The sequence below is a fragment of the Ammospiza nelsoni genome, chromosome 5 (assembly GCF_027579445.1).
Source record: "Ammospiza nelsoni isolate bAmmNel1 chromosome 5, bAmmNel1.pri, whole genome shotgun sequence".
NCBI classification, from domain to species: Eukaryota; Metazoa; Chordata; class Aves; order Passeriformes; family Passerellidae; genus Ammospiza; species Ammospiza nelsoni.
The window spans coordinates 58,065,265-58,081,031 of NC_080637.1; the positions used below are offsets into that span (position 1 = coordinate 58,065,265).

General features: G+C 48.1%; 1 protein-coding gene across 3 annotated transcripts in view; it reads right to left on the reverse strand.

Moving 5' to 3' along the window:
* PARVB (parvin beta) overlaps window positions 1–15,504 on the reverse strand; it is a 51,162-nt gene extending 35,658 nt beyond the window's left edge. For 2 of the 3 annotated variants that reach the window (XM_059471771.1, XM_059471770.1), the window contains exon 1: window positions 15,209–15,504. In XM_059471771.1, coding sequence (XP_059327754.1) covers window positions 15,209–15,323 — 115 coding nt within the window. In that variant the 5' untranslated portion in view covers window positions 15,324–15,504. Of the gene's footprint in view, window positions 1–3,377; window positions 3,420–15,208 lie in introns of those variants that run through there. The other variant, XM_059471773.1, reaches the window with a different exon arrangement.
* Window positions 15,505–15,767: the final 263 nt, after the last annotated feature.

Genomic DNA, 15,767 nt, shown 5'->3' on the forward strand with positions numbered 1-15,767 from the left:
ACTGATATCAACAGCTTTCTACCTTCACTCTTAATTTGAGTGTAATTTTAAAAGGTATCAGCAACAGCACAGGTCACTTCAGTCTTTGCCATTCACAGCCTTGTTATAAAAAATCTGACCACAAGCCTCTGCATCTTACAAAAACAGATGGAAAATACTACTTAATTTTAGCTCTGGTTATTTCTGACTGCAAGGCTGAATCCCACCCTGCAGAAAGCAGCAGCTGTTGTGACACTGATCCCAGAGTTCCTGTGCTTCTCTTTGCATTCAGTCAGTGCCCAGCTGGCTCAGCACAACTTTTACATGATGCACTTCCATCTCGTGATTCAGTCCTAACTTTGGAAGATATCAGGCTGCTCTGAGGTCCTTGGATGATGGTGGTCCTTGCAAATGACCTGTCCAGGTAACTTTGTCCTCCTCTCTGGTGGGAGCAGCACACAGACAGCAAACTTGCAATGCCCCAGTAACTCAAACTGCACAGGAAGCTCCCTTCCTGCCCCCAAGTTCTTAACGCTTCCCAAGTTTCCTCCTCCTCACCAGAGACAAAACTGACCAGCTGCACTTTTTCAGACAGCAACTCACCTGCCTGCATTTATATCCTTACAGTCCAGATCAGCATGTGCAAAATAGAAAGCCCATATTCAGGACCATGCTTGGCCCTTTCACTCACATCTCAAAGGAGAATCCCCCTGGTTAAGCAGCAAACCCTTGCATAAAAGATCAGGTATCAGCTGGAGCTCTTGCTTTCCATGGGGGAGGTCAGACCAGAAGGTAACAAGTCCCTGAACACTCTGCAGTGCCAACCTCTTAACTTGCTCCCCTGTCTGTCACAGACTAACACAGGCAGCCATGCCCACAACTACATTTCCACCTGACAGCTAAACCTCTTACAAAAAGCTGTCTTGAAACCTGCAAGCTTTCTAAGCCGATTTAACAAAAGGCAGTTTTGCTAAATCTCACATTTTCTGAGAAAAACTGATAAACTGAACGGTTTCAGAACCAGGCCCAAACATGCTGCTACACTGCACTTTTTTCTAGAGACAAACCACACACAGCTCAGACTACTGATCACTGCACATTTACAAAAGGCCCTGAGATCTTTTCATAGAGGCTGCAGGAGAAAGACAAAGCAGCCATTAACTATAACAGAGAATTAATAATCCCAGGCAGATCAAAGGCAAAGACTTGACCAAATCCACATAAAGGCACTGTATCAAGGGACTGCATTCACAGCAGAACTGTGGTAAAAAAGCAGATTATTTCAATGCCTCAGCAGGCAAGGCACTTGCAATGGCCAGACTCTGGTATGTAAAGAAATGGAAAGGCATAAAACAAAAGGGAAAAGCAAAAGCCAAAAGCAACTTTTAGGAAAGGGCTGTAATAATGCTTTTGGTTTAGTTGCAAAGATCAGGCCACACTTGCTTAAGCGGATGTGTTAAAATTTACACAGGTAAGTGTAAGTCTTTCTGCCAAATGAAAGATCTCCCCTTTATTTCTGCCAAAGGTAAAACATGAATCTGCCATGGTAAAAGCATATTCAACACTTGAGCCAGCTGGGAACATTTATAGGAAATTTGGGCTTTCTTTTGTTTGCGAGGGTGAAATACTGCTTTTGTATTTTCACAAATAAGAAGGTTCCTTTCTTTCTACGGAGTTGTCTGGGGGGTGTCTGTGGAAAGAGGAATTCCATTTTTTGGTGGTGTTATGTTGCTGTCTTCATCAGGCAGGGATCCCTTATGGCAAAGAGGCACTCAGGCTTCATCCTGAGCCCCACCTGCCACTCACCCCTTCCTTTTGCAGGCATTACTGGTTCCAGAAGCCACAGAATGTCACACAGCGGGGAAACTGTGTGAAAACTAGCCAGATAAGAAAGAGGGAAAATATATAAAGTTAATTTTCACTGTGTAGACACACAAACATTAATGCTGGGCAAAATTAATTAAAAGAGCCAACCAAAAAACCAACCAAACAAAAAAATTACCAAAACCAACCAAAAAACAAACAAACAAACAACCCACTCCACCCCCAGACAGCAGAAATACCAGTGTGGACAAGAATGGTGTTTTAAAGTATTTGTAAAGTTACACTTAAAAATATAATAATAGATGGATACCCTCAAGGATGCACAGCGGATACCTTCTACACTCCAGGACATGCACTTACTTTGTCCTGAATAGATTGCTTCAATACCAAAGCTTTTTGACTGGGAAAAGCCAGGTAAAAATTAAAGCTGAAGAAAACCCTAAAAACAGCCAGGGAAAGCTACATTCCTCCCCCTGCACCCAAGTTCTCCTTGAAAAAGGGGAAAATGTACTTTTTCAGCCTCTCCCAGCTATAATTCCCTCCCTCCACAGAAAGGGTCATTTCTCCCCTCAAAATAATGGTGAATGGTTATGTTCTCCCAAGGACACTGCATGAGCACCAGAACAACTTCCAGCAGAAGGGGAGATATGGAGCCAAATCTGACATAGGAGAGCAGAGGGAAAGACAAAGTCTGGTAAGAAAAGAAAAGGACTGAAAGAGATTTTGGTCTTGTGTCCACTCCCAGTAGAAAACCATCAAGGCATTTTCAATTTACTGCCATCCATTTTCCATGAAAAGCTGTGCTCTCCTAGAAAGTCCTTAGTACTCTCTCAGGCTTTGGTGTACTCCTACAACCAAAGCTGAAGGAACAGCCCCCTCATGTCTAGGAACTCAGTCCAAGATCCCAAATGAAGCAGGTTGATTTCCACAAGATGCCAAGCAACAACAAGCCTCTTTTAGCCAAAAGCAACTTTAGAAACCAAAATCAACTCACTGCTTAAGGCATCCACATTTAATGGGTCCAGTGAAAGCAAACCACCAAGGGAGAGACAACAGAAGCTGTGAGAAGCAGAGCTAACAGGACTACTCTGGAATAGACACGCAACCCATTCATTCAGCCCTTGTCTTCTGCAAGAAGAAATCTGAAGAAATCTGGGAGAAAAGGGCACTTCAGTTTACAGCCTCCTATAAGCTGTACCTCTGGATCCCACACCCACATCTAACCCTGCAAACTTTATCAAGCAGAGCAGTCAGCTTCAAACAAAGTAATTACTGCAGCTCAGGCTAGCATATTTTACAAGTGACCAGCTTTCCATTCCTCCACCAACTTTCTTCCACCTCCTCCACATGGTTTGGCACTATGTTTGTAGGCAGGTAAGTGAGTGAACCCCCCCTTAGTTATCTGCCAAACCAGTGTCATCTGCCTTATCTTCTTGCTCTCCCCATATCCTTTGCACAGAGGAATGAAAAGGTCACCACCACCACCACAAGTAATCTGCTATGCAAATATGAGAATGTTTTAGGCTGTTTGTTCTTCTGGACATGCCAAGAGAAGTACAGAGTAACAGACTCACTTCTAAAGGCACTGATGGCAGGATGGTGAGCAGCAGCAAGGCTCTGTCTTCCACAGCTGACAGGAGAGAGCTCAACAGCCAAACTCCAGGGGAATGGAAAGGAGGCTGCAGATATGACTTGCACTTCAAAGAAAAGCAACTATTTTGCTCGTGGAACATGATTCTACAGGAAGAACAAGCCAAGATAAATGGTTCTGCAGACCACAAAAAGTGCACATGCCTCATTGCTGCAGTTGCCCAAATGTCACCCAGAAAGACAAGTAAAACCCTGAAAAACACTTCCATGCAGCAACTCCACTTGCAACACACACATTGAGAGTTTGCTAGCAAATACCAGAGGACCAGTGGAGGGACAGGCCATACTCCAAACTAGAAGCTTTACACTAAACACTCAACACAGAGTTTTCAGTGTACCATATCCCAAGGTTGCTCATGTCCAGCTGCACTTTCCTGTGTCCTCCCTGCACTCAGGGCAGTAAAGCAGTGTGTTAGAACTGAGATGAAAGATCTGTGTAAGTAAAAGCTACAAAATATAAGGGAGCTTTCTCACTTTTTTCCAGATATGTCATATGAGGGAAATTATTTTACTTCTTGCTTTCAGCAGCAGAGGAGCCTGTCAAGACAAGCACTTCAGTGAAAAGCACTTCAGATCTCACAGTAAAAGCCTGGAACTCAGAGCCCACAACCAGATAAAAGCCAGTCCATGAAGGGAAGGTACAGTGGAGATGGTGGCTGCCATAAAAGCATTTAGATGATTTACTCTGCTGGGTTTAAGTCAGAAATAGCCCCAGAATTTCCTAATGGAGCTGCTGAAGACTACATAGGAAGAGTGGAGCCCTTCAACTGACTTTGCAGTCCAGTCTCCCAAGCACAGCCCTCTAGGGATATCAAAATGCAATCATGAAACAAGAGCCAGCCAAAGAATCAAATCAAAACAAGTCCAAAGCACCAGAAAACATCACATTTCACAAAGTAGCAAAAAGACCTGCCGCTATTTTTATTCATTTACTTAGTAAGCACAGCAAAGTTTCATGGGATTTGCAGTTAGAGCTTTCTGTGGTCCCTTTCAAAGCCTTTGCACTGGTAACACCAGGCCCTGTGAGCTAGAAAAGGTGGTGCTTCAGTGGTGCTGGACATCTTAAAGACTTTGAAGCTTATTTACAGGTCAATCCCAAATCAGGGAACAGGATACATCCCAAAACATGAGACAAAGAGCTCACACAGCATAGGTGTAGCCCAGAGGATCTTCTCCCTTGTCTTCTGCATCTCTTCTTACTCTGTCCATGATTGCAATGGATGTGGAATCTTACACATTCCCCACAGAGAATCACCTGGCCAGCTATGCTGCAGCGTGCTAAACCACCCAACCCCCTGAAACAACAGTGCCCATCTCCTGTGCATTCAGCACAAGAGGGAAATTCCCCAGCTCAGACAGTTTCAAATTGTGTCTGCAGTCTTGGAGAAACTTCTTACCAACCACTGGATCAACAGCAAATGAAGCACTCCACTGAGGATGCCTGCCATCAAGTTTCTGGGTAGCATGGCATCTATACCTAATGCCATTCACAGCAAGAAAAGTCCCTCACTAAAATTTCTTTTATCAGACGGAAACAATTGTATAAATTTTTCCCTCAACCATACAGCAAAGAGTGGAGGCCAGTCCCTCTCATCTTCCATTACCATCTGTCTCTTTCCTAAAATGGGACCCTCAAAAAACTCAGAAACAGAGAGAAACTCAGAAAATAGGAGACCATAATCAGAGAAACTTTCCTTGGAAGGACCTAAAAAGTTCAGGTTGAAGCTGGACTGTTGCGGCATTAGGTTAGGTCAGGCACAACAGCTTCTTCCCTTCCACATGCAAAAATAAAACCCAGCCACAGTGTGTGGTAGACAGCATCAGATCTGCTTCACAGGCAGCACATCTGGTTTGCTCCTGGCACGGCAGGGCCATTTTGCAGCATGACATCCTGGATGCAATTAAAATCCAGTGTCCCAATCATATGGCTTCATTACACAAGCTTATTTAATTACCTAATTTCATTACCTGTGCTTCCAGTTGCAGAGAGCTGTGAGAGCCAGCAGATCAATACCTGGCTTCAAGTCTGGTTAGGGTCTTGAATTTTGGATTTTTTTTATCATGGATCAGTTTGCGTGACACAAAGCCTGGTGGTGACACATGGGATACATCTGTCTCAAAGGGGTTAGAGTCTCTTGGGAGGCAGCTCTGAAGGGAAAATGGGTCCAGGAAGGCTGGACATTCTTCAGGAAAACGGTTTATCACCTTGGAAGGAGGGCAGGCAACTCAGGACGACTACAAGGATGGCGTGAGGTTATGCAGGGAGAAAATTAAGGGGGTTAAGGCCCAACCAGAACATAAAGGACAATAAAAAATGTTTCTAAAAATGCATCTGCAGCAAAAGGAGTGCTAAGGAAAATCCCACCTTTTACTGCTTGCAATGGGGACACATAATGAAAAAGGCTGAGGAAAAGGCAGAGGTACAAATGCCTTCTCTGCCTCACTCTTTAACAATCAGACTGGTTGTTCTCCTCGTACCCAGCCCCTGAGCTGGAAGACAGGGCCAGGGAGCAGATCCAATCCTGGAATCACTTTTGGGCCCCTCATGGCAGAAAAGACACTGAGCGTGTCCAGAGATGGGAAAGGAGCTGGGGAAGGGTCTCAAGCACCAGGAGGGGCTGAGTGGGGGGCCCAGCCTGGAGAAAAGGAGGCTCAGGGGGGCCCTTCTGGCTCTGCACAACTCCCTGACAGGAGGGGACAGCTGGGGGGGGATCGGGCTCTGCTCCCAGGGAACAAATGATGAAGCAAAGAGGAAATGGCCTTAGGTTGTGCCAGAGGAGGTTCAGGTTGGATATGAGGAAAAAATGTTTTCACTGAAAGGGCTGTCAAGTACTGGAACAGGCTCCCTAGGAAATGTTGGGGTTATCATTGCTGGAGGTACCTACAAGATTTGTAGGCACTTGGGGACATGATTTAGGGATGGACTTGGCAGTGCTGTGGGAACAATTGGACTTGATGATCTTATGCAACTTAACTCCAGAATTCGAAGTAGAGCATCAAGATTCCTGTCAGACCAAATTCTGCAGAGTTACCATGCCTTCTTTTCCAGTGGAACCAATTCACTGCAACAATACTGGGAGCCACACATGGGGAAGAAGGCAAACAGGAATCCTGAGGTACAATTTCATAACCCTGCTCCTGTGGGAGAATGTTAAGTGGGAAGTGCTAGTGGTTACTTTTTCCAATCATTTTTGAAGAAAATCCTGTCAGTTTTGCAAAGCCTCCAGATCCATCTGCTGGACTAGGCAAGCCAGAGAGTAAACAACACTATTCTATTTTAAAATGACAGAAGTGTCTACATCTGTTTAATGGCACCAATGCATGCATCTGCCAGACTAGTGGAACAACACTTTCTGAGGATTACACATTCTTCTATTTAAAGACACTCAAAGAGACACGATACCATGCCTCTATACAGACATCTCCTCATCCAGTTCTGTCTCCTTCCTTACTCCAAATAAACTGTGTATGCAACCTTCCCACAGCTAATTAAAAATTAGCAGTAAGGCCATATGGCAGCCATAATGGAAAATACACTATTTTTTTCAGTGGATTTCATTATTATCCAACCACACAATGAAAGAAGTACTAAAGAAGGAACTGGGATTCCAGGAGCCAGAACAGTTTGCTTGTTTTATGACCAACATGCAGCATACATTGAAAAGAGTTTTCATAAAAGTCTGTATCTGATTGCCAGACAGGGGATTATAAAGAAACCTTTTCTGACCTGGAGAAACAATCATTGAGAGGCAGAACTGAATTCCCAGTTTTCTCACCACCAGAAAAGCCAAAATGAGATTCTCATCCCATGGTCTCCCCTCTCAGCCTAAGGGCTCTGGAGAGGTCTGCAGAGAGTGCAAGGAAACAAATCAGTGTACAGGGTTTATAATTAGGAGCCCCATTGTTCCTCCAGGAGGAAGTGACAGTGATTTAAGGGCCTGGAGCCTACAGACCCACTGCTCCCAGTACGTGCTGCCAGGTGTGCCTGTTCTCTCCACATCTGGTTTTCAGAGCAAGGCTTCACTGGATTCAAATTACAGAAGGCTGACACCACGTGTTTCCTATCATCCTGTTCCAGCCAAACCAGACATACACAACAGAAGTCACGAATTTCAGGTTGCAGCTTTCTACTTGGCCATCAGAAGAGTATAAATTAGGGAATCTGCACCTGAGCACAATATGCTTCACCCTGGAGAGATCACTTGGCCGCTGGCCTATTAGCTGTACAACACAGAGGTTTCTGTTCCCCCTTCCCATCAGTGCTGTGCCCACTCCCAAAGGCAAACAGGGTTTGCTTACACACAGCTGCTGGTTTAGACCCCTGCCCACAGGCACCGAGCAGCCTGTCCTGAGCAGAGCTCCAGCACCCAGCTTCAGGAACCCCTCCTGAAGGCAGCCTGGCAGAAGCCCTGGACAAGCAACGCTCTCCTACTGGTCACACTCTCCTTCATTCCCTTCCACTTCCATCCTCCTCACAACAATTCTCACCTCCCTCAGCAGGGCACCACTGCTGATGCAGCCTATGACACAAACCAGAGACAGGTATGCTACAGCCACCACAGAATCACAGAATCCCCTGAGATGGAAGGGACCCACAAAGCATCAAAGTCTAACTCTGGCCCTGCACAGACCCCCCAACAATCCCACCCTGTGTTTCAGGGCGTTGTCCAAGCCCTCCTGGAGCTCTGGCAGCCTTGGGGCCGTGACCATTCCTGGGAAGCCTGTTCAGTGCCCCAGCACTCTCTGGAGGAAGAAAATTTCCTAAACTCTAACCTCATCCCTCCCTGACCCAGCTCCAGCTGTTCTCTGGGTCCTGTCCCTGGTCACACAGAGCAGAGATCAGGGCCTGCCCCTCTGCCGCCCCCAAAGAGGAGCTGCAGGCCCTGGTGAGCTCTGCCCTCAGTCTCCTCCATTTGACAAGACCCAGTGCCCTCAGCTGCTCCTCATGTGCTTCCCCTCAAGGCCCTGCACCATATTAGCCTGCTCTGGATGCTTGTAGCCCTCCTCTGGACACAAGGCCTCCACCAGGCAAAGCAAGGGCCAGTCCACACCATCCCTTGTGAGTGAGTGAACAACTCGGTTGGGCTGTGCCCTGAGCAGAAAAGCTGAGCTTCATCAGTGACAGTGCACACCCACAGCACATCCCACAGAGCACGCAGTGGCTCTACGAGGGTGGGGATAAGCAACTACCAAGGTCACCATGAGAAGAGCTCAAGGCTGGGCAGAGTAAGGCATGTGGATATTGTGAGAGCTGAGCAGAACAGAAATCATGCCATCAGCCTCATCCTGACACTGGCACAGGTCAGATCATTCTCTGCAACCACCTCCATGACCCTCAGGTAGTTGGCTTCTCTAACAAGAGAAGCCTGTTAGTTCAAAGAATCTGGAAGTGTGCTGAAGTTACAATTTCTCTAATGCTCAGAGGTCAGCACAAGGAGGAGCCTTTGAGAAACATGGTCAATTTCCTTTCCTTCTTCCTTGCTGACCTCCAGATCTCCTGAAAGGGCTGAGAGAGCTGGAGGGCTGAAAAGAGAACAAGACTCCAGGGCTGAAAAGGCACATACAGTCCCTCCCGCACTGCAGGAGTGACAAGGATCACAAACCAGTGATGGTACAGGTGAGGCAGAAAATTCCTTCTCCTTGTGATACACACCAGTGTCTCTGTATGGTCACATTCCCCTTTGAGACATCATATCCCAGAAACACTGACAGAGACAACTGCAGGAATCTTGCAGGCTGAGATTTCTAGTGATGCCCGAGAGATCTGTACACTTGACTGGCTGCATTTGAAAGCTGAAAGCAATTTGGCATCCAAATCCCACGTGGGCAGCTCTGAAGTAGCAGCTCTGCTGGACTTCCACAGCTACAAACCTGAATCTCCTCAACTGTGACTGTGAAACTTGTGCGCACAAGGCACACACACCAAAGCTCCTTCCAGCTGAACAGCAGAGCTGTGGCTGCTGAAACACCAATTCCTGCAACCAGCAGACTCTGTCTTGCCCTGGGTTAGCCTCAGACCACATAAGCCTGGATCCCTTAGCAGCAAGTTGTTCTGACATGCTTTTGCAAAGAAAAAAGCTTGCCAGCTAATCTCCCAAATCTCCTAACATCAAAGGACAATCCAAAGCTCAGAGCAGTGCATTAGAAGACTCCACCAGCTCCATCTGTTCTCAGATCCACTGGCCTGTAACAGTCCTTGAAGTACATAAAAAGGCATTCAGCACTGTCATGCATGACTATACTCTCTCTTCTGCACTGCCCTGTTGCCAGTGTGCACATCAGCAGGATGCATGTATGTTAATGAAGTGATCTAAGTGTCCCAACGCTTACCAACACAAGCACACAATCAGTAGATTCATGTATTGATGATAATGCACTGCAGAAGACAGCCTGATGTCCCTGCACAGATTCACCACAAGATCAGGAGTCCCCCTTCACACAGACTTTCCGTGAGTTGTGACTTTGCAGCTCCCCCCATTCCCATCAAGTCCATGTGCAGCTCTGCACTACATCAGTCTCACCCATAAACTCCTTGGACACAGCCAGATGCCTCCTTCTAAAAGTCTCTCTCTCCAGCGTCATAATTAATAAATCCTTTAGAAGAAATTAAAACAGGTATCATTGAAAAAATGCTCTGAAATAAGGGTAGACTTTAGGGAGAAAAGGATTGGAATTCTGGTTTTGGAAACCTGGAAGTGTTGATAACCACCCTGCTAAGGTTTTACAATGAAGGTTAACAGTATTCTTACAATGAATCTTATTTGAAAGATTGAAACTCTGGAAATAAAATGACTTTTGAATGCCTGTTTTCCTCAAAGGAAGGCAAGGCATTCCTTTAACACTACTGAAGAGCTACAGAGCTATTTTGTGTGTCTTGCTGCATCCCATCGGGAAGAAAACTGGGAGCTGTAATTCCTAACTCACTTGTCTCACCAGGAGATTGTGCCTGAAGGTTAACTGGGTGAACCATCCTAGCCTAAGTGCAGCTACAGGAGAAAAATGTGGGGGTTATGATACTGTTAAAAGCACAATTCTTGTGCATGTAAAGTTCATTTCAGTTGAGATATTAACACAAAATATATTCCCAATACAGCTTTTGCCAGAATAGAACAGAGAACCAAACCAGCACCACTCTACCAAGATTGCAACCAGACCTGGTCAGGCCTGAGCTCTACAGTAGAAACAGCAATCAGGCTACACAGGTTCCAACTGCAAATTTAGGTCTTTCTAAATCAGTGGTAGAAAGGATAATAAATCGAGGTTGAAATATGAATCTATCTACGTGTGTTTGCACAGACTTTCTATATATACACACATATCTGGAACAGTGTGTAGCTTCAACATAACTACTACTACTGCAGAAAGGAACTGCAAATTCCTTTCTTAAAGAGCAAGTCCCTCTACTTAACCAGCACTCCTCTCATCTTCTGTGGGGGTATTTCAGCAGCAGTAGCACATCACAATGCACAGACACACTTCTCCAGCCAAGCATCCTCTCAGTCTGCAGCTAATGTACTCGTGTGAAGCAAGACAACAGAATTAGACCCCACTCCTTTTGTATTTGTCTCTCCATCTGCCTAAAATTTCACTGCCACATCCTGTGAGTGCAGAAAGTAAATTAAGAAGGGGGTGAGACACCATCAGGACATCTCATCGTAACACCAAGACAGGGATCCCAAGAACAGCGCTTCAGCCCCCCTTGAAATGCACAAAACTTTCCCCAGATTCAGCTCCTGTTGCAATAATCCTGCCCTCTGCAGTGCTATCCTCTCTTTCACTCCCCTCTCCACCTGATTTCATCAGGCACAAATGAATGGCACTTTTCCAGAACAGATTCCTCAGCCCTGTGTCCACCCTCCATCATGTCACTGGGACACAGCACTAAGCAATTGCTTCTGTTTTATTTCTCTCACTGAGTGCCCCATATTGGCTATGCACACACACAGATACAATAACAGAAAGCTTATTCAGCCAAACACCTGCTGCCCAGATCTTCCATACAGCGTGTCATGAGGAAAAGAAAATCAAGCTTTGCAACAACAAGGCTGGGAGTGAAGCTTGCAGCAAAACCCCCTCCTTTATTTCAGTACAGCAGCATCACTCTGACAAACATGGAAGGGCAGATTTTTCAATTTCCTTTTGCAGATGAAGTTGAAATGCAGTACTACCTGAAACCTACAAAATCTGAAAAGAAGCTAAGGAATCATCTGCTTTAAAAACCATATCCTCTATGGGCCCTGCCAGCACCCCAACATTTTTCTAAGGTATTTAAAGCAGATTTTGGAGCTCTTGAACAGGTGGCACATTTTGAAAGACCAAAATCACAGAATCATAGAATGGTCTGGGTTGCAAGGGACCTTAAAGCCCATCTCATTCCTGCCATGGGCAGGGACACCTTCCACCAGCCCAGGTTGCTCAGAGCCCCATCCAGCCTGGCCTTGGACACTGCCAGGGATGGAGCAGCTGCAGCTGCTCTGGGCACCCTGTGCCAGGGCCTCAGCACCCTCAAGGTGAAAAATTTCTTCCTAATACCTAATGTAAATCTCAGATACACCACGAAAGAGACGTGGAACAGTAAACAGATATTTGCAGATGTCCATGTAGCCTAAACGGGGAACAGGGAGAGAAGTAAAAACCAAAGAGGTCACAGAGCACTGGAACTGACACATCCCACTTTTCTAAGGATGTGCATCATGACTGACTGTAAGATAAGGAACACACATCTCCCTCCATGCTATCCCATGGCCTTTCCTGTCCTTTCTCTGGCCAAGTCCCTCCCCAGTGGGCTCTCAGTACTGTCATGGTGTGGTTGAGTTCATCTGCTGGTTTTCCTACTGCAGAGCTCCTCCGACATGTTCCTATACTCACTGGTGACCCATTCTGACATAGCCTGCAGGCATTAATAATCAGCAAGACTTTTCTCCCTGGGACATTTTTACCCAAACTAGGGGTTAAAAATATTCCTGGGAAGGAAGAGGAAGGGAGGAGCCAAACAGACACTGAGATCACTCACCAGGCTTCCATAGGAAACCAGGGTAAAAACAGCTTCCCCACGAGCTGCTTTCTCTCTCAAGTTAAGGCTGTCTAAAAACTCTCCCCAAAAATGCATTGCAATAAGGTATGGAGTAATTAGCAAAAAAAAAAAAATTAAATTTAGATGCTCATTGTTAGCAGCCACACATTATGATTATTTACAACCTGTGATTAAAGAAACAAAAACCACAAATGAGAACTTTTTCAGTATCATTACAAGGAGCTTTGAGCTGCATGGCTCAGAAGTTGTGCACAAAAATGAAAAGGATTGATATAAGTGCATTTTAGCTCTCACAAAGACCCCATCAGAGGTCACTATCTGAGCACAGCTGGGACAATAACAGCTGCAATACATAGACAGGCAGTGAAAGCAAGCAGAAGGTACAAAGAGCCCTCAGGCTGGAGCTTTTGGAGCTGATGGAGGCAGAGGAGGAAAGGATCATTTCAGGCTGTGGCAGCCTCAGCATTCTCATTTGCCATGGACAGGATTTACTCTGGGAAGATCATTCTGACCTCTGCTGGTCCCCTCAGGCAAACCCAGCAGAAACCTGGAGGCAGGCCAGGAATTCCCAAGGGCTGAGCACATGGGGAAATGCTGAACACATCTGCTTTTACTAACTCTTTCAAGGAACACCACTCAGATGATCTTCCAGTTTACTTCTGCTCCACACTCACATAAAAACAAAAAAAAATTAGTTTCTAGCCCTGAAATTTGCTCTTGAGGCTGCCCAGGTCCTTCCTCAAGACGTGTTCCAGCCTCTCTCTCCCTGGTGCAGACCCTGCAGCTCATCACTCTCACCCCTTGGCCCACTCCCATTGCACAGGCATGGCTGGCACAGCCTCCACTGGAGAGCTGCTCTGCAAAGGGAAAAGGCCATATCCCTTCTCAACAAAGGGCTGAGCCCCTGCAGCACCAGGGAGTGTCACACCAGTGGCTCCTCAGTCTTGCAGACAGTGGCATTTCAGACTGGAAGGAATGCTCTCATGAAAAGCTGCCCCTTGTGTTGCAGATTCCTCCCCATCACACCAACAGAAGCAGGGCTGCGAGGCTGTGGTGTGGCTCCCCACCAAATACCAGGCACAATGACCAAAAGAGGCCCTTCCAATGCCACGAGGAGCTGTGGCCACACAACTAGGTAAAACCACAGGCAAAGTCAGCAAAACCAGCAGCTGGCCCCTGCTGTAAGTGGCCACATGGCCTAGTGAGGCTGAAATGCCTAAGAAGGGAAGCTGCCAAACTGTTTCAGCTTTGAAGACACCTTTGACATGCACTTTTTTGGAGCACGTGCTTGGCCTCCTTGCCAGAGATGAGTTTTTTACACCATCTTCCTGAAAAGCAAATGAGATCATCTCAGGAAGACACAACTGCTTGTGCTGCTCCTCAGTAGAACCACGTCAGGGAAACTTGATTAAAAATAGATAACAAAGGAAACACCAGTAAGCCACACCAAAACAGGCAGCAGAAGGAAAGGGAAGCAATTTCCTTGAACCAGATTTCAAGGCCGAATATTGTGTTTTTTAAGATTAAAAAGCTGTCTTCTGAATGCTGCTGGCAATTCATAGACTCAATACAGGCAAAACATGCTCAACAGTCAGATGAAAGGAGGCTGAAACTTGAATTACATCCCGACCCTACACACAGCAGACACTAGGACAAACCAAGGCCAGCCATCAAGTCACAGTTGTGTTAAGCCATAGGGCAAGGACACACATATTTCCTTGGCAGATGCCGGGAGCCTGGGGATAACACAGACACATCTTCTCCACAGAAACCAGCACTGGTGAGTCGGGGCAGCTGGGGAGAACACCAGACACCATCCCCAGAGGACGGGCACACTTTGAGCATTCAGGACTGGGCCAGCTTTATCAAGTCCAGCAAGGAGACACCTCCCTTTTCCAACAGCAACAACGCTGCTATCTGCACAGCCCTGGCGAGGGCCTCACTGATGTGCCCACGCCCCAGGTCAGGGTGCGCAACAGGCTGAGCCCCCAGTGTAGGTGCTGGTCCATTGGGCTCGGGCTGGGGAGCTTCTCTGTGCTCTCTGGAGCGAAGGGAAGGCTCCTGCCTCCCTGCCTAGGTAGCACGAGCAGCGACATCCCACACGGACACACTGGTACAGCCTGGGCGATGTGTGCCCATGCGGAACCCTTCACAGTGAGGTGGGCAGGATGGGTGTGTCTCTGAGCACTGTGCCTACACCAACATAAAGCCTATGGATGAAGCGGACCTGGAACGAAACAGGGGTGGACTTAACCATTCCCTCTAGGGTCCTCATCTCTCAGACCACAAGAAAACGACAGCCACAGTCTCGCTGGTCACTAGGACTTTATTTTATAGCACAAAAAGGGTTCTGGGCTTACCTTCCCGGACACGAGACATGAGCTGATGTCCCGCCCTCCATCGCTTCAGTCTCCCCCATCGCTGCCAGCCTCCCCCCACTGCTATCAGCCTCTCCCCATCGCTGCCATCCATCTCCCATGATTCCAGTCTTCCCCCATCGCTCCAGCCGCCCCCCACGCCCGTGCCCGGCCGCGTTGTGGCTCTCGGGGGCGTGCACGGCCCCTTCGGGGGCCGCCGAACAAAGCGCGGCTCGGGGGCTCCGCCGCTGCTCCCGCGGAGGAACGGGACGGGCCGGGACGGGGCGGGCCGGGACGGCGGAGCGGCCGCGAGTCACGCCGGCCCCGAGCACGTTCCTTCCTTCCCCCGCGCCGGCGAACTCACCCTCCTTGGCTTTCTTCTTCCTGGCCAGGGTCCCGCCGAGCTTGCCCAGGAACGACTCCTCTTTCTTCATCCTGTGCGGCCGCAGCGTCGGGGAGCGGACGGGCGCGGCGGACATCGGCTCTGCCGGGGCTCGCCGGGGGAGCCCGCCCGGCCCGATCCCGCCCGGCGGCTGCGGGGCCCACGGAGCCGAACCGCGTCCGGCAGCAGCGGGGAATCAGTGGCCCGAGCGAGCGGGGCGAGCCCGCGGTGTGCGCTCGCAGCACTGGAGGCGGGCTGGGAGCCGCCGCGGCCACAGCGCCCTGCCACGGCCGGGAAGTCCGAGGGAGGCGGGGGCGGGACGAGCCTCGGACACCCCCGGGTGCCGGGGGCGGGCACCGAGCCCACCCGAGCATCACCTGCGGCCGGGCGGGCGGGTCCCTCCCCGCTCCCCCAGAGCACCTGGTGCGCCGGACCCACGCGGGTGCGAGGAAAAATGGATAAAAAGCATTGCGGCAAAACAAGAGCCCCGCTCCCACCGCAGCCGGACCAGAATGGTGTTAGGCTTGAAAGTACACAAAGA